The sequence below is a fragment of the Amblyomma americanum genome, chromosome 4, assembly GCF_052857255.1.
Source record: "Amblyomma americanum isolate KBUSLIRL-KWMA chromosome 4, ASM5285725v1, whole genome shotgun sequence".
NCBI lineage: Eukaryota > Metazoa > Arthropoda > Arachnida > Ixodida > Ixodidae > Amblyomma > Amblyomma americanum.
In genome coordinates, this window is record NC_135500.1 from 51598721 (window position 1) to 51617605 (window position 18885).

General features: G+C 48.7%; 1 protein-coding gene across 2 annotated transcripts in view; it reads left to right on the forward strand.

The window, feature by feature from the left end:
* The window catches only part of LOC144127947 (putative 4-coumarate--CoA ligase 1), a 160479-nt gene that overhangs the window by 126180 nt on the left and 15414 nt on the right, over nt 1-18885 (forward strand). For both annotated transcript variants that reach the window (XM_077660962.1, XM_077660963.1), the window contains 2 exons: nt 3242-3523; nt 10195-10339. In XM_077660962.1, coding sequence (XP_077517088.1) covers nt 3242-3523; nt 10195-10339 — 427 coding nt within the window. The remainder of the gene's footprint in view (nt 1-3241; nt 3524-10194; nt 10340-18885) is intronic.

Below are 18885 nucleotides of genomic sequence, written 5' to 3' on the forward strand. Positions count from 1 at the left end.
CAGTCCTGACGCATGCCAGCCTGTCCGCACTTCTGCGTGCTAGCAGGACTGCCTTCCTCCCTGTCTGGATGCCTGCCTGCCTACACTCCTGCATGCATGCCTGCCTCTCTGCAGTCCTGCATGCTAGCAGGACTGTCTGCCTCCTTGTCTGGATGCCTGCCTGCCTGCACTCATGCATGCATGCCTACCTGCTTTCGTGCATTCCTGCTTGCCTGCAGGCCTACCTGCTTGCGTGCAGGCCAGCCTTCGAGCTTGCCTGCACTCCTGAACGCTTGTGTGCCTGCCGGCATGTGCGCCTGCAGGTCTGCCTGAGTGACTGCACATCTGCGTGCCTGCCTGCACGCATTCCTGCCTGACTGCCTACACTTTTGCTTGCACTTTTGCACGTTTGTGCGCCAGCGTGCCTGCAGCGCTGCCTGCCTGATTGCACGCTTGCGTGCCTGCCTGCACTCTTGCTTCATGTGTGCCTATCTGCGTGCATGCAGGCAGGTCTGCCTGCAGAACTGCTAATGTGCATGCACGCCTGCCTGCCTGTTTCCACGTATGTATTCTTCCCTGCCTGCATGCCTATGTTCCTGCCTGCCTGCAGGCCAGCCTGACTGCTCGGCTGCGTGCCGGTTTCTCTGCCTGCATGCATGCCTGCCTCCTCTCTGGTATGTATTCAAGCCTTGGGGCCTGTCTGAGTGCCTGCCTGCAGTCCTCTACGTTTGCTTGCCTGCCTGCACTCTTGCCCGCAAGCCTGCACTCCAGCGTGCCTGCTTTCGGGCCTTAAGGCCTGCCTGCCTCTCTGTCTGTATGCCTGCCTGCCTGCACATCTGCACACCTGCGTGCATGAATGCCTGCGTGGTTGCACGCCTGCGTGCCTGCATTCACTCCTTAATACCTGTGTACCTGCCTGCCGGACTGCCTGCCTACATTCTTGCACACGTCCCTGCCTGGCTGCAGTCCTCTGCGCATGCCTGCCTGCACTTCTGCATGCCTAGCTCAGGGCCTACTGGCCTGCCTCTCTGCCTGCCTGCCTGCCTGTTTGCACACCTGCGTGCCCGCAGGCCTGCCTGTCTGCAGTCCTGCCTCTCCACCTGTGTGCCTGCACGCCTTCAAGCTTGCCTGCACTCCTGCAGGCCTGTGTGCATGCCTTCCTGCACTCCTGGACGCCTGCTTGCCTGCCTGCTTGCACTCCTGCATGCCTGCCTGTTTGCACTCCGGCATGCCTGCGTGCGTGCGTGTCTGCCAGCACTCCTGCATGCCCGCGTGCCTGCCTGCCAGTATGCCTACCTGTCTGCCTGCACTCCTGTATGCCTGTGTGCCTGTCTGCGCACCTGTGTGCCTGCCTGCACTCCTGTATTCCAAGAATATTTTACGATATGGCTCAATGTTTATTAAAGTTTACCACCACCACACTGCATGTATGCAAGCCTGTATGCCTGCCTGTCTGCATGAGAGTGCGCCTGCCTGCACTCCTGCGTGCCTGCTTGCCTGGCTGCACGCCGGTCTGCATGCCTGCGTTCCTGTCTGAACTCCTGTCTGCACTCCTGTATGCCTGCGTGCCTGCGTGCCTGCGTGCCTGCCTGCCTGCGCTCCTGCATGTCTGCCTGTTTGCACGCCTGTCTGCAATCCTACATGCCTCTGTGCCTGCTTGCCTGTCTACATTCCGGCAGGCCTGTCTGCACGCCTGTGTGCATGTATGCACTCCTGCACACCTGCCTGCTTGCCTGCACTCCTGTATGCCTGCGTACCTGCATGCCTGCCTGTCTGCACGACTGCGTACCTTCTTGCAGAATGTAGATGAGGAAAAATAATTAACTCTGAGAAGTATATAAACGCATACTTATGACCAAAGAGACTTCACACTACTTACGGAAAAGACTATGAGGCACAGTGCACACACGGTGGCATAGAGGTGGACATTCTAAGGGCCTGCCAAAATATTCCGATACAGATATGATAAAAGCACGACGACTAAACAGCGGGAGGAAATGCTGTCCACCTCAGACCCAAAAGTTCACCAGAAGCTCACCGAAAGGGCTAGAACGGCCGCAAGATCTAATAATCTCCAAGAACAGAGGAACAAATCGCAAGTTTTAGTTGTCATTACAATGTTTTCACCGTCACCACCAACGCGTTTGAAGTGGTGCTTGCTCGTGCAGGTGACCGCATGCATTTTTTTAGGACTGAGTCGAGTAAGGATGGAAGTAGATGAAGGCGAAGACGTCCAAAGCACCGCTCGAGAGACTGAGAGTTAAACACGCGGAATGCTCGACTGCGTTGTAGCCATAGTTTTCTAATGCTGGCGCCACAGCGGGTTCAAATATTGCTCCTGGTCATAAATTGTTTTAGTTAGTTATTTACCAAATAACACCGCCCGCCCAACTGACACTGACGCTCTCTGCTCCGCGTGCCCTCTCCAGTTGCGATATGTTAACTATCGCAGTCTCCCAGCTCGTCCGGTGGGGATGGATTCGCTAATTTTGCGGTGTGCTGTGATGTGTATTTCGTGGTCTCGTGACACTTGTGACGTCATCACTGCCTTAACCTGTTCGAGAATTTTGACACCGACATCAGCGAGGTTCTGGTGTGGCGAAAGCTTTAACGATGCCGTATAAAAAGAGGCCACATTAATATTCATAAGTTGTATTCTCAGTACTCGTTGCTTCACTGCTGTGAGATATTAGCCTCTCTTTCGCAGATCCTATTTCGCAGCGCACTGCTTCTTTGAGGGCTTAGCTGGAAATTAAATTTATAGCTTTTAGAATTCAAATCGGCATCTGTCCACATCTGGCACCTTGGACTTGTTTTTCGAAGAAATGTCCTTAGATTTCCTAGGTTTAATAGCTTCCTTATTTATCAACGCATTTTGCAGTACTGAGGGTCTGAACTGAAGCTGCCATAATTTCACTTCTTTGACATCGACGTGCGTACCACTTCACTCCACTGAGAACCGAAAGCATTCTCATTTACTGAACACAAAACAATTTGAAACTTGCTGTCCCGTATTTAGATACGCAACGCGATCCTGCATAGCTCGCGTAAATACACGTTCACCTGCAGCGCTCATCTTGCTATTCTTTTAAGTTCACTCAACAAGCCGTGTGGCTGCGGCAATCCCATTACTGAAAATTTCAGTGGTCGATGTCTTTCACAGTGTATTAGCAGGGGATGGGGGGCATCACGTGCTACTTCGAGGTTTTTGAAAGTGTTACTGGCGTCACAGGCTAATCGCCGTAACTACCCTTTTGTGCAGGCGACTGCGGCGTTCTTTTTCCCTAGACAACTACAAGCTACTGTGCGCGAGATGCAGCGCACAGGGCGCTGTCTACCCAGCGTGCGAGGCGTTGCTGTGAGCGGAAGTGTGCTCCCAACACCCGTGGCCGACGCGGCTCGCAAGGCCCTCGTGGGAATAGAGAATCTGCTGCATGTGTATGGCATGACCGAGGCTTTTGGCATCATAACTGGCCAAGGACGAACTGGCAAGCCGCACACTGGAAATGACGTCGGGGTTCCCGGAATGTCACTTGTGGTTAAGGTATGTTCTACTGGTGCACTCTCTGTAAAAGGAGAACTTTGGATGGTATAGTAATGAACGTAAATAGTTCCTGGGATGGAGGAATAGTCAATAATCACGTGATTTTAGATCACCCCATCATAAACGCTTATCCGAAAGACGAGAAGTTAAGAAGTACTTGGGCTTCGGCTGTTTGGAATATCATCATATGCAAGACGTGCATGCGCTGCCCAGGTTCGAGACAAAGTCGAATACAACATGAACGGTTAGCCGCAATCTGCTGAGACCTTATTTATTAATATAAACATGCTTCCGTTCTAGTGGATAAAAAAGAAACAAGAGCAGGAGACAAACGCATCTTAAAAGCATAAAAAGATTCAGAAAAGACAACATGGAAGTTAACTATGCTGATAGAAAAAATAAAAATAAAGCTGAAACCAATAACCAAACAAGTATTTGTGAAAGTCCGCTGGGAGGTTTGCAGCGTTACCGTATCACCCCTGCCTTAGTGATACATACGTGTAGCTGACAATCTTCCTCTGGGTGAGGGCAACCGATGGGTAACTTTTGCAGTCGCTTTTCACGCGAGAAATCATTCGTAAAACCTCGCTGACATCCCATTTCTAATTTTCTTTTGTCCTAGCCAAGATTATTGTCTTTTAAAGCGCTCTGTCACGTTCATGTATTAGACAGTGATCGCGAAATTCCCTGGACCCTGCAGGGAGAGCCCATTTCTTCTGTTCTGTAGGAGCTGTTCATTTAAGGAGCGTCAAGTTTGCCCCACGTAGGACCTGCCACATGAAATAGGTATCTTATACACAATCCATGTGACTTTGGGAGTGAGATCTAGGATGCGGTTTTTGGGTATTCTGTTATGTTTCTGTCCTTTCCAACGTTTGGTTAGGCTGCGGCGGGCTTCCCAGATATGTAATAGATGGTTGTCCACTGCCGGGCAGTCTTCCGTGGTCTCTATCTGTGTTTCGTGTTGATTGAGTGTTGTCAAAAGTGTTTGGGCCCACTGATCGTATCCATCTTTAATCAGGTTGGCTGAGGGCAGGGACTTTCTGAAAGCCTGCCAGTCTGGGAGTCGAGCTTTTGTGAGGGGATTTTTGAGGGGCCGCGTGTGAATAAGTGTGTTAATGATGCAGTGGTCACTGCCTAGTGTCTCTTCCGTGTTGTTCGATTGCACGTGTTGGTTGTGTTTGGAAAGTGTGAGATCAGGACACGTGTCCCGAGTCACAGAGTTTCCCGTTCGTGTGGGATGCGCTGGGTCGGTCTGGAGGGTGATGCCTAGTGTAGAGACAAGCTCCGCTAGATTTCTACCTCGCGCCTCCCCCTTTTTGTAGCCCCATTATTGGCGGGGCATTGAAATCTCCCACAATCAAAAATGGGTACCGATGCGCTATCTTCAGTGCCCGGCTGGAGATATCTGAGAAAGTAATATTTTTGAGCTTGGGCGGACAGTATATGTTCAATATGTGTACAGGGGGGTCAGAGCGTCGCAGAGGTAACACGGTGACCATAGTGTAAGAGTATGTTATCTCTATGTCTAGGTCTACCTTCTGTGCTGTGTACGACTTATGTACAAGAATACAGATGGATGGGTCCCGCTGAAAAGTGTTGTATACAGAAAATTTGGCCGATGCCCCAGGTTCTTGAAGCGCGACAATGGCGGCATGAAAGTCCAATGTTTCAAGGTAAAGGCGTAGGTGTGCTCGTTTCGCGCGGTCGCGAAATCTTCTACAATTCCTTTGTATTATGCCCAAAGGTTCCTGTTTTATTTTACGAGGTGTCCTCTTAGTGCCCTGAGCCATGATAAAGGCTAGAGGCTGGCTGGCTCACCCCACCCACTGCGCTGGTGCCCTGCATGGTAGCGAGGGGGTTATCCTGATTTTCTTCCTCAATAGTTTCGCGGCAAATTTTGGATGGACGGCCTACTTCCCTTACGGGTCCTGCCCGCCTAATCAATTTTGGGTTAGCCTCCAGGCTTTAATGTTTTGTGTGACTTGCTGCGTAACGGACACAGTCAGTTGCTGAGTAATGGTTGTGACCAGCTGCTGCATTTGTGTTTGGATGACTTGTGTAATATTCGCTGGCAGTTGGTTCATGTGATCAGCCACATTTTGCTCAATAGCCGTCATGCGGCTTTCCAGATTTGCAGTGAGCGGAGCACCTGAGAACGGAGCGACGCTCGAGCACTCAGACGCCGATTCATCCGCGTCCTCCATTGTTTCCGAAGGAGGTGGCTCTGCCCTAGCGTTTTTTAGTGCGTTCAATTGGGTCCCGAATTTCGCCTTTTTGGAAGCGTGAGGTGGTTGTTTCCTGCTGTCTTGTTTCCTAGCCGCTTGGCCGGACTTGACCGTCTTGTTCTCAGGGGACATGCTTGACTTGTTTGGTTGCTCCCTTTGGTGCTGCTGGGCTAGCGGTCTCGATCGCTGGAGGCGCCGGAACTTGCCCTTGCACTCAGCGGAGCCAGTCAGGTGGGCTTGCCCGCAGATCATGCAGCATGGGGTACAGTCATGTTCGTTAAGACCCTGCTCGAAGGCACACACATGTTGCCCGCAAAATTCACATCTTCCGATGTCCGGGTGTGGGCAGTTGTCAACCCGGTGGCCGATGGTCCCGCAGCGGAAGCATGCAGGGATCGTCCGTTTGTATTCTCGCACAAGCGTGCATTCACAATTTTAGTGCACGTAGCGCGGAACCTTGCGGCCCACAAAGGTGAGCGCCGCTATATTTGATTTTCCCAGTTCGCGCACAAAGGCTCTCACCTTCGTGCCACTTCACCTTGTTCTTGAGGGAAGCCGTCGTCTCATCAGCCCGCACCCTGATCACACCTCGGCACACCTTATCATTAAACTTTACGTAGCCCTGAAATGGATGGGAGTCCGTTCCGGTATTGAGGTCAGTCTTTAGTCAGCTTATTGGCTGCTTCGATGTGTTGGGTCCCACAAACGACGAGGTTCTGGGTCCAGACTGACCATATGCTGAGCGCGACGCCAGTGTCTCCTCCCACGTACTGGGCAATAGCCGCTCCCAACTCGCCGTGCTGGAAAATGTTCTTGAGGTTCATGGTTCGCCTTGGCTTGAGAACCTCGATTATATTTTCTGAGCTCATTTTGGCGTCTCTTTCGGGCGCCATAAAGCAGCCTTGTTATCCAGCGGCAGCGCAGCTCGATCGCTGCCGGAGAAGAGGCGCCCGTTGAGCCCAGCTGCCTGTGTTTGCTTGAGAGACGCCATCGTGGTACCGTCCTTGGATGTCTTGGAACGCTGGGTCTGCTTACGCATGGAAATCAGCGTAAAGAGTGGGTGGAGACCTGTTCGGGTTGAATTGTGGAGGCTTCGCCGTGCCCACAGAGTGCCTCGACGTCGACAGAGCTTACGTAGCTGGTGCTGTCCGTAATCATTGGCGCAGTAGCCGCGAAGAAAACACGTGCACAGGTCCGTCCCAGTTAGCAGCTTTCCACGCAGGTAGCAGCGAAAGATGATCTTTAAAGCTGGTAGCGACAAAGCACATACTTGAGGCATGATCCAATTTTGAAGCATGGCACAGGAAATCCTGTAAAAATAGGATAAACGGGTCAGAAGGCTTCATTCTGGAGGCTTCGCCGTGCCCTGTTCAGCCTGTGAGAGATACCTTGAACGCAAGACAAGGCTGCAAAAGGCTCCTTTTCTTGACTGCTCTTTTCCAGTGAAAGCTCGCGTTTCCCGTTTACATAGTTCGGACATGTCTCAGCTACACCAATAAGTAGCCTTTTGGTACGCCCATAGCCACTCAGACGGGCCATTTGCACTGCAAGTTTTCGTACATTTTCTGTGCGCATGCTGTTCCTCTGCTGTTCCTCTGTCCGTCATGAGCACATCGGGGGCGACGTGTCGAAGAAGAACGCACTCCAAGAAAAATTTGGCGACTTCTGCTGCTGTTCCGTTCGGTAGGGCTTTCGCCTCGGTGTAGCTGGTCAGGTAGTCGGTCGATATGTTGATCCACTTATTTCCAGATGTTGACGTTGGAAAAAGGCCAAGCAACTCCATGTCAATCTGCTGAAAGGGCCTTGAGGGAGGTTCAATGGGGTTCAGAAATCATGCTGGTTGTGTGGGAGGATTCTTTCGTCGCTTACAATCTCGGCAGGTTTTCGCGTAGTGTGCGACATCGGTAGACAGTCGGGGCCAGTAATACTTGTCTTGAATACGGCGGAGGGTGCGAGTAAACCCGAGATGTCCAGCTGTCGACTCGTCGTGTGAAGCCTGTAGAACGTCTTCGCGGAGACAAGTAGGTACAACAAGGAGGTAGGCTGTTTTGTTCGCTGTAAAGTTCTTCCTCACAACGACCTCATTCTGTACACAGAAGGAAGACAGTCCTCGCTTGAATGAAGCGGGGTGAAGAAACCTTGCCTTCCAGGTACTCGATAAGGCCTTCTAGGTCGGGGTTCGAGCGTTGCTGCTGAGCAAAAGAGCTGGGGCTGATGGCTCCCGGGAAGGCGTCCTCATCGTCGTCCGGCGGCAGTGCATCTACAGGGGCTCGTGAGAGGCAACCGGCGTCAGAGTGCTTGCGTCTGGACTTGTGCACGACGGTGACGTCAAACTCCTGGAGACGCAGACTCCATCGAGCAAGTCGGCCAGAGAGGTCCTTCAAATTGGCAAGCCAGCAGAGCGCGTGGTGGTCGCTGACCACCTTGAACCGCCGTCCGTAGAGGTAGGGGCGGAATTTCGACGTAGCCCAGATGATGGCAGGACACTCTTTCTCAGTTGTCGAATAGTTAGCCTCGGCCTTGGAAAGGGAACGGCTAGCTTGTGCGATGACCTTCTCCAGCCCGTCACTTTTTTGAACGAGAACGGCGCCTAGTCCCACGCTGCTTGCGTCGTTATGAACTTCAGTATCGGCGTTTTTATCAAAATGCGCAAGGATCGGTGGGGACTGTAAACGACGCTGAAGTTCCTTGAAGCCTTCTGCTTGTGGCGCTTCCCATTTAAACGGCACGTCTGCCTTCGTCAGTTGGGTCAGGGGCTCGGCGATGCGCGAAAAGTTTTTCACAAATCGTCGGTAATATGCGCATAGTCCGAGAAATCTGCGCACTGCTTTCTTATCGGCCGGCGGTTGAAACTGTTCAATAGCAGCTGTTTTCTGCGGGTCTGGGCGTACTCCTTCCTTGCTAACGATGTGGCCTAGAAACAGCAGCTCTTCGTAGGCAAAGTGGCCTTTCTCTGCTTTCAAGGTTAGGTTAGACGACTTGATTGCGTCTAGTACTGTTCGAAGTCTTTTGAGGTGCTCTTCAAAGTTCGAGGCGAAGACAACGACGTCATCTCAATATACCAGACAAATCTGCCACTTCAGGCCTGCCAGCACTGTATCCATTACTCGCTGAAACGTCGCTGGTGCGGAACAGAGACCAAATGGCATCACCTTGAACTCAAACAGCCCATCCGGAGTTATGAATGCTGTCTTCTCGCGATCTCTTTTGTCGACCTCAATTTGCCCGTAGCCGCTCTGAGGTCCATCGATGAGAAATATTTGGCGTTGCAGAGGCGGTCCAGTGTGTCGTCGATGCGGTCGATGATTTGGCTTTAACGATGCTCATTCTTCAGCCCTGCCATTTGCTTTTAGTGCTATCCAGTCGGTTACTCGCTGCAGTTTAATTATTTATTTGCTTGGGACGACCGTATTTTCTTCAAATGAGAGGCACTGGCATTCTTTGCGATTGCTGGGCGCAATTCTTCCAAAATCATCGCTCTCATTACTTATTGAAAGAATGAAAATATTAGCAATCAGAACAATGAATAGGCTGTTGCTGTCAGTAAATTTTTTTCGGTATTTCTTTTTCAGGGGGGAGGCGTTGAAGATTAGTTTTACCAGACATTTTACTAAGTTATACGTGGAAATCTTAGAGCTCTTGGTAGCTCCATGTGTGAATGACCACTGGTGAAATGAGATGTAAATTTTAGTACTTTAAATGCGTATAGAAAGTATCTGAGAGAAGTCACCGAGTAATTTTTAAAGATTCGTTTTCAAAGGCATAAGGATGGCTTTTCGGCGTGATAATACCTTTGGCGAACACATCATAAAACGCATGAATCAATTTTATATTCCCCAAACGCGTTATCTAATCTCAAGTTTAAAGTACTGTTCGTTCCGCGCGTCTTACGAAAAGCACCAGGCTGTGGACCGTCCAAGGGCCCCGGAGTCAGATGAGGATGGCCTGCTGAATCTGAGTGTGTTGAATTCTTGCAGCCTTAGATTATACACGAACACATATTCATCATAACCGTCGGCCAGGCCACAGATGACGAGGTTTCAAAGCGCTCCCGGGAAATCTTTTTTTTTACGGGCTCCTGGAATGAAGGCTCGCTCAAGAATTATTTCCATTAAACGTCTTTCTCTCTCTTCTCTTGTGCAAGCCGCTCTCAACGTAGCAAGATTCTTAATTTACCCGCATCAACCGAGCGTATACCGTCCTCATGAAGATTTTGGAGTAACATGCAAAAGCAGAGTAAAATGGAATCTATCCATGAGCAATGACAAAGATAGATATGCCCTGAATTCCTGCATCAAGCGTGAATATCTGATGGGTATGAAGGCAGATACTCACACTTCTATAGTGTAAAGGACGGATTTAAATAGTTTTATATTAGCAATATAGCGTAACGCTATACTAATATTTCAGCAGAAATGCGTCTTTGTTTTCATGCGTTCGCAGGTGGTAGATGTGGAAACTGGCGAGAAACTTGGCCCACAGCAAACTGGGGAGATTTGCTTCAGGGGCCCATCCGTAGTGCGAGGCTACTACAAGAGACCCACAGAGACCGCCAACCTCTTCGACAAGGAAGGCTGGTGCAAGTCAGGTGCGCAACTGTTGCCAACAAAAAGGTCATTCGCTTTCTGTGTTCCTGAAAGCGGTGCGTGCAATCAAACTTTGGGGCCCCTTATGTCACCCTAAACGTTGAATGCGATAGCAGTACAATTTTTATTTGTCGCAACTTCTGTTACAAATTCTGTGCGTGTCTGCATCGGTATCTTTGCGATATTCGACCCATCAACCGCCCTATTCAGACGGATAGCTTCTGTAGCAGGTTTCTGATATTGATGGTACCAACAATCGTATAAACCACACTTTTTATTCTGATTCTTCACTCTGATTCCCTATCAAGGCTGGTGTCCAATGACTAGGTTGCTCAGAACATGGCGGGCAGGTTCTAAATACGTCAAAGGTAACGTGACCTCTCACAACCAATCAAAGTGGCCTTTCAGGGCATGTAATGGCATCACAAGGCCATGTGATATCTGTCGACCAATCAAAAAATTCGCCTCGGTCGTTGGCGGTGTTTTGGTGTGACGTCAACTCTAATGCTGTCGCTTTGAAACGCTACATGCAGTTTGTGACAATGGCTTTCCCCCATTTCTTTGTATGTACTTTTGCTGCTCCAGGCCACCAGTTGTAATGCACACTCATTTAAACATTTTTTTGCATAGAAAAAGAAACAATACAAAAATGTGGCCCAGATAGTGCAACGTGAATGTACTGAACGTAACGGACTCATCAAATGCCGGAAAAAAGCCGCCATACGGCCCTATATAATTCGATAGGTGTCAGAAAAATAGAGAACAGCAATTTTATTAGCAGGTGTGCTGTGCTGAATTCTTTCCATAAAAAAATGAAATATCTAATGATGATACTTTGTAACAGTAATTGCAATATTATGATTTTTTTATTCCCAATATACAAGCCGTGAAATGCAGTGAGCTACTTTGAAGGTGGTTCTCGTGCCAAATGGTGTTGTACACAGCACAAAAAAATTTCATTTCTGACCACAAAAAAGATTGTCTGCAATCTGTCTAGCTCTTTCACCATAGGTCAAAAATTTTTTAGAATTATAAAATAATATTGGAGTCAGGAAAGGGAAAGTTCACGCTTAAAAGTTTGGAAGTTTGTTTGTGACGAAGTGAAGAAATACAGAAATGTGACTGCAGGCACTCAACAAAATCGGTCTCTGCAGCAATAGGCCAAAGGCAACGAAATACTAACATATTTTTTAGCTCACGTTTCTTTTTAAATATCTTGTTTAGATCACTCAGGCTGCAATTAGCAGGAAAAAAAAATATTGGTTTGAACACTTTGCACAGTAGTAAAAAAAATCAAGCTTTTTAAATACACGAGGTAATTTGTTATACAAAACGCACACAGAAAAATTGCAAGTATATAAAAGTGCCAGAAAGCCTTTTATTTTTTCTTTATTAAATAACTGCACGTCTGAAGTAAAATCGAACGTTCATGTGGTAAAGAATACCGTAATCGAACGCATAATTTTTCAGCTATTTCTTCTGCAATTTGGACGCAGTGTGGCCGTTACACAGAAGAAGCATTTTCCTGTCTATTTTTTAAAATACAATTTTGCTCTGATTACGTGTCCCTTGTTAGTGCGACAGCTTTTTTGAAAGCCGAAATAGGGCCCGCGAGGCAAACTCTTCAAATGAAGATAATGAAGTAAAAATCTGCAGGGCTGCATGGTTAGAATACTAGCCAAAATCGACCGGAATAAAACTTCATGTCGTCGTAATTATGTCGAGTAAGAAGCAGCCAATTCTGTGCAGTGGTGGGATCCGGCGCTCTACGGACTTCATTGACTGCAAAACAAAATATACAATTTTTTTGTGATTTCTCAGCATGCTACTCTGAGAAGCACTGCCAGCAAGAAAACTTATAACGTTTGCGTCATACTGGGTTTTTTTCGTCATAAGAGAAACTGTTCGAAAGGCCATGTGTATAAAACCAGTGCACACCACATACGTAACCCGCCTAACATCTATCGCCTTTACACACATTACGCTGCACATCAGAAACGTTAGTCATTTTTCTTTAAGCAGTAGTAAGGGACGTTTGTGCCAGCCCATGCCGCAATCCTTATCCTAAGGACACGAACTGCCGCTTATCTTAAGCTCTATTGCGCTTGCGACGACGAGGTAGCGTGGCTGCTTTACACGCGTCGTTCGTTTCTATATACCGCCCCACCGGCCGACCTCAATGTGGCGCCAGTTTTCCCTACTATAGCCGTACCAAAACTGTGAAGCAACAATTAGTCGTACGGCGTTTCGAGTGGTGTCATATGATTTCTCAATGCATATAGCTTATATGTGCTAGTCAAGTTGGAGGCTAGCTTGAGACAGAGATTCAAACCGGCGGCATATGTACCTTCAATTGTATTTCTTCCCAGACCCTTTACCTCTTCCCTTAAGGCGCACAGTGACTGTTGCACAGAGATGTACGACAGTTACTGCGCCATTTCCTTATGTAAAAAATTCTAAGAACGAATTGCGGTTTCCCATAATGCGAAATTTAGGCGCAGCTCTGTCGGTGTCTCAATCTCTGCAAGCTCACTGTTTTCCTTTGTTGGGCCGTCTGCCCGTCTGTGGACTATATTTCTTCGATAGTAGGATTATTTAATGACGGCGGCGATGTGCATTGCACCACGCGCGAGAATGTGTATGATAGTTCGATAGTAGTAGTAACTGAAGGCAACGACGTTGTGCAACGCGCAGCGCGAATGTGTCCCTGTTTAAAGGGACACTGAGGAGAAATTTAAGTTGGCTTGTATCGTTAGAATGCTCACAAAAACGCCATTCATACTAAAAACAAAGCTCTTGTAAGGTAGAAAATAGCAAAAACCAAAATACAGGTATCGCCGCCACAGGCCAATCTCGCAAGTACAAGCGTGGTGACGTCATAGAACAAAACCTTGGAGAAATTTTCTCTACTATAGGGACGCCAGTAATCTCTGAGGCTGACAAAGGAAGGTTGCGTGGATTAATATTAAAATAATTTTTCGTTTAAAACCGATAGTGCACTTTTGTCACACAATGAAGACAGACAAAAGACATCCTGAATGTTGGAAGCAAAGAAAACCGATGCTTTATGGCGCCACAGGCGGCCAGGAGGGTTTCGGTTTGTTACGGCGCTTCGCGTTTATGAGCTTTGCGTTCCCCATAGCTTTGTTTTTCACGCGCCTCGATTTACAAGCGCCGAACAGCAGATGAACTCGAAGTGCCGCTTCAAGTGCTAGTTAACATTTGAAGGAGCCTGTTAAGGCTGGTCAGATGATCGCCACGGTCGATGAAAAACTATGATGGCACGATGTTCGGTGATCGTAGAAGACAGCAGTGTAAAGAGCACTTGTCTCCGTACGCTTGCCCGGCGAAACGCTCCCGGCTGTGCCAGTCAACTTCGAAGTACTTAACAGAAATCGTTTATCAGGGAAGGGAGACAAGATACAGGGCAGTTAAGATAAAATATGTTGATGGCCCTCTGTTAAGTCACTTTATGCGAAAGCGTGGAGACTTCTTCATCGGAAGAGTGCAATCACTAGATGCGCCTTTATTCATGGTCAATGCTTTCATGAAAGTATTAGCCAAACGTTTACAGTCAGTTATGAACATCTTGGTTGGCCCCCATCAGACGTGTGGAATTCAAGGGCGGACCATCTTCACGAATGTTCATGTCACTCGAAGTATAATGGAACGGTGTGACGCTGACTTTAGGCGAGTCGCGATGTTGCAGATTGATTTAAAGAAGGCCTTTGGCCGTGTATGTCATGACATTCTTTTCAAAATCCTCGAACAGGCCTGTGTTGGGGAAGTAATTTTAAAAGGGGTTAAAATGGCTTATAGTAACTGTACCACGAATCTGGTTGTTAACCAAGAGCTCACAAATTTGCCGTGAGAGCATCCGTGAGCTAAGGCTGCCCATGGTCACCGTTACTTTTCGCTCTGTACCTAGAGCCACTTTGCCGGAATGTAATAAATAACAACTATATTCGTGGTTTTGAACTAGAAGCATGTGAAATTAAAGTCTTGGCTTATGCCGATGATGTGGCAATTATTTGTAGCGATCACAGCAGTATAGAACATGCGATTTCGGTTGTACGCAGGTTTTGTGATGTAACCAATAGCGTTGTTAATCGGGACAAAAGTGCGGGCCTTTAACATAGAATCTGTACATCAGCACCTTTGTTTCATGCAAGTGTAAAATGGTCACAGCTCCTTTACAAGTACCTAGATGTTCCTCTTGACAAGTATCGAGATAACGATGACTGGTGAAAGTAGAAAACTCAAGAACTGTTCACGCGTACAAAGAAATTGTCGGGAAAGGAGCTGCCTATATTTGTGCGGACAAACATATACAGTGTATACCTGGTTTCAAAACTGTGCTATTTGTTGCAGGTCCTTTCATGCTCTCGACTTAGCCTTTATAAGTTTCATCGTCTCTTCGCCGTTTTTGTTTGGCAGTCCTCAAGAGAGAGGACTAAACGTTATAATTTATTTTTGCGTATGAGAATAGGAAGTCTTTCTTTGCCACACTTGTACCTGAGGCAGGTGTTGTCAAGATTTATGTTTCTTCGAGATCAACGCGACACTTTCCTGCAGATTTTTATTCAAGTGTGGCTTTCTTCGGCTTTGCCAAACTATGTTATTTCCACTGTAGACGGGATGCGATAGAGTGCAAGTAGATTTTCGAAAGAAGGGGTCTTTTCTTTCCGGTTTCTGAACGCTCTGTTCAATGTGGAATACTTTTCAAATGCCACGCGTAAGAAATTGCTAAAAAATTTGCTTGGCTTTTTCTTCCCTGAGTCAATATATCGATATTTATATAGTGGAGGCCAAGGAGGAAATGTTTTAAAAAGAGTAAGGAAAATTGTGGTGCCAGCGGGTCTGAAGACGCTCTTCTTCAAGTTGCACACTGCTACGTTGCCATGTAAAACATGGATGGAGGAGAAGGGGTTGTTTTCACCATGGGGTGCTGACATCTTGTTATGTCGCAAACCAGAGTGAATAGAACACGTATTTATTGATTGCTGGGATGCACTGCTCTTTTGGAACGTGCTCCAGCGTACAATAAAGACTTACCCTTGACGCCGTATGGGATACGATTTCTGGACGTTGTGCCGGATCTTTATTAATACGATGTAGTTTTCCTTCTTGGCCTGCACAGCATTTGGCGAAGCAGGATGGCTTTACCACATTGCGATGAAGAGGGGCGGTGTGTTCGAGATTACTTCAAAGAAAACATATTTAAGCTGCGTGAAGTGTACAATGAGCTATGTTCTGTAGATGAGGTTATCGAGTTGATGGGAGAATTGTGTTATTTGAAACTGTTTTGGTTTTCTCGCGTTAGTGAAACGCATGTCCGGTCTTGATGTGTGAGAATGTAGCGCAGAACATGTTTGTTATCTGTTGTAAACTACCCGAACAGGCAATAAACGCAACAGAAGAGCCATCGTGGCGTAGTGATTTGCGTCTCCACCTCAAAGGCCAAAAGGCCCTGGTTCGAATCCGAGCCTCGTCACAGGGCTTTTTTTTATTCTGTGAATGTGCGGGGGTTTTAGTGGCTCCCAAATCGATTCCCCCACTGAATACGTTGGTTCGCGGTTAAACAAAAGCTCTGTTAAGGCGCGTTTATACTCCGGCGTAATGCGCGCGCGCGAGCTTCACGGCGACGTCACGTAGGCCAAAGCGAGACCCTCTATACCCCAACTGCGCTTGACCGCCGACGCGTTCGGCGGCTTCGGCACGCTCTGAGCGCACTGGCAGAGACTTGCAGCGCGTCTCTATTTCGCGCCGAGCGCGCCAGCCGCCGCTGGCCCTGCTAGACCGGTTCGGCTCCGCTGCGAGGCGCGCGTTGTGACCTCATGTGCCTCCTCGGAGCACCGCTACGGCGAAATAACAAGTTCGCGGACAGTAAAGCTTTCGCTTTAAAAGAGATTCGGAACCTGCAGAGACCGTGACTCCGCCATTCTCCAACTCGTTTGTTTGCGGCTCCATTTAATACCTTCGGCAGTTGGGCGGAGCTGTTCTCTTCGGGTCTCGGCTAATTTAATTTATTTACAGTACACATATGCAGATAGACATGCAAGTGGGCGAGGGAACCAGATCGAGTGGACCCCGTACCTCCACAAACGCGCGGAATCCGTTGAAGCGTCGTTCATCGGTTTTGCTTTCAAGCCTCCAACTTTAAACGCGAGCGCCCTTGAGCACCCATCCGATTTTGTGGCAAAAAAGAAAAACAACCTGGTCCTTGCAACCTCGACGCCACCTGCTGCACCGTGCAACAGTGCCTTTCAAGGAATCGTAATACATTGGCCCCAAAGCCTCGGCCAGCTTCCGATGGGCGCCACGTGCTGACCTTGTCCTGGCTCGTCGCGACTCCCCGCATTGGGGTGAAGATATTTAATTTGCAATGGCTGCTCAGTGAGGAAGGGGGAAACGACCCGCCGGCGCCTAACCTAACCGTGCTCCCTCAAAACCATCGCACGCTCGGTGAGGCAGAGGTCGCTAAAATGCAGGCCGGAGTTTAGGCGAAAGCTTCGTTGGCGAGGTCGGGAACGGGATCCATCGTAAGACGCCGGCCAAACGTAAACGAAGCGACGGTAGCGACCCCCGATAGAAGCATAAAGTTGAGTGGCGCAAGGGAACGAACACAGGAAGACACAGAGACAGAAAGAGCGCCTTGCGCCATTAAACTTTATGATGAAAGCACTAGCCCAACAGCAAGTATTTCCGATAGATGCCTTCAACGTGCGCCGGCGGTAGCTTTCATTTCGGCCGCTGCTAGACCGCACGGCTAGCCGCCAGATATTACAGAGTCTGCGTTTACATCACGTTTCACGTCACTTTGTTCTGTGACGTCATAAGTCTCCATGACGTCATAAGAGTGCGCCGAGTTTGAATGCGAGGGCGGGAAAAACGTTTAAACTTGGAATACAAATTTCTTTGAAATAAATGCATCTTTCGCTCCCGGACAAGCTGCAACAAAGTCATGAATTGCCGAACTACCAGATTTTGCTAACAAAAAAATGGTAGAATTCGCACTGTCCCTTTAACACGACCCTTGCGGACTGTTGTATACTTAAAGAAATTGCTTCTATCGGTCTCATGTCTGGATGCTGTCCTGCAAATCGGCATAGTCTAAAGAAAAGTTCCTCTCTTGTGGCGACTTGCTCTTGAAGTACCGGCGCTGTTTTGTCATGGACCCGAAAAAACGTGATTAATGAAACTCCTGTGGTTTCCTGAACGCTTGTAAGACGCGTTTATACGCGAGAGACTTTAGGTGCAGGGGAAAGTCACGTTGATTTCCGGAGAAACCTGGAAATTTCCAGGCATAAAGCAAATGCGGACACTTAGACGGGATACTACTTTGTCCCTTGCTGAAGGAGTCAGCACTGCCGACGTTACGCATCTCCTGACCATGTGTGGTGTGCACAGCGTTGTCCTTAACCCTGGACGCCCACCCCTTTTTCTTCGCCGCAATCGCGTTGGGCACATTCGTCGCCATTGTAAAACGCCGCGCTGTGGAGATTTCCGGTTCTTCGGCCACACAGCCGAAGAATGAGTGGTGACATATGAGGATAAGTTGCGGCATCGCATCCGGCCCCCTGATGACCCATTGCAGGAGCATATCATGGACGCCAGGGAAGTACTCGGCGCGACTTAAGATCTTCCTGCCGCCGTCGTGGCCGAAACGTCCAGTGTTACTCCACCGGCTGTTCACGACCGACAGGGTCCTATGGCGGCCAACAGAAAGGCGGAAGATGATGCAGCACAGCCCTTGTATGAGACGCAGTGTCCAGCTGCTGGTGAGGACCACGTCATTGTGTCTGAAGAAGGCCACGCGTGTGCCGCTGCGTACACAACGTCTATGGCCGTTCCTGAGCAGCAGCTTTCTGACAAGGTTCATGTTCCAGCGGGTGATGGACTGGCTGCTGCTGACGAGCCTCTCCAGACGCGCCACACGTCTTGCGCCTCTCAATCGGTCGACGAGGACGACCAAGCAGGCAGAAGCACCGCCGCCGACGTCGAGCGTCGAAGTATAAGGAGAAGGGCCGGCGTTCGCGCTCCAGGAGCCCTGGCGGTGGTTCAGATGCTGCTTCGCCATTTACTGATCGGATCGGCGGATTGAACTGTAAACAGGATTATTTCAACTCATCGTGGCGGCTTCCGAAGGGTTATTATTCGCAACGCTTAATTTCCATGGCATTAGGTCTCGCAAGAGGCAACTGTGCGGACTCATGCGCAGCTGACGTCTAGATGTTGTTTTCCGAGAGACTGATTGAGAGTGAGGAGGAGACCGAAAGGGCACTACAGCCCTTTTTGGAAGATTTTAACGTCCCAGTGACACATGCTGTTGGCTTGTCGGTGTTTTTTTTTATTTCTGCGAATTAGCCTTCCTTGTTCCGGCCTTTCTTACAACACCGCGGCGCCGAGGGCTGGTCCATATGCTGCGATTTGCTACCTGATTGGAAGCCGTGGTGACTGATGAAAGTTTCTACGTTCAATAATGTAGCCCCATCGCATTAGCCTCTTTTAAAGTATAGCTAGTTTGCGTGACTCAGACTGGCATGTC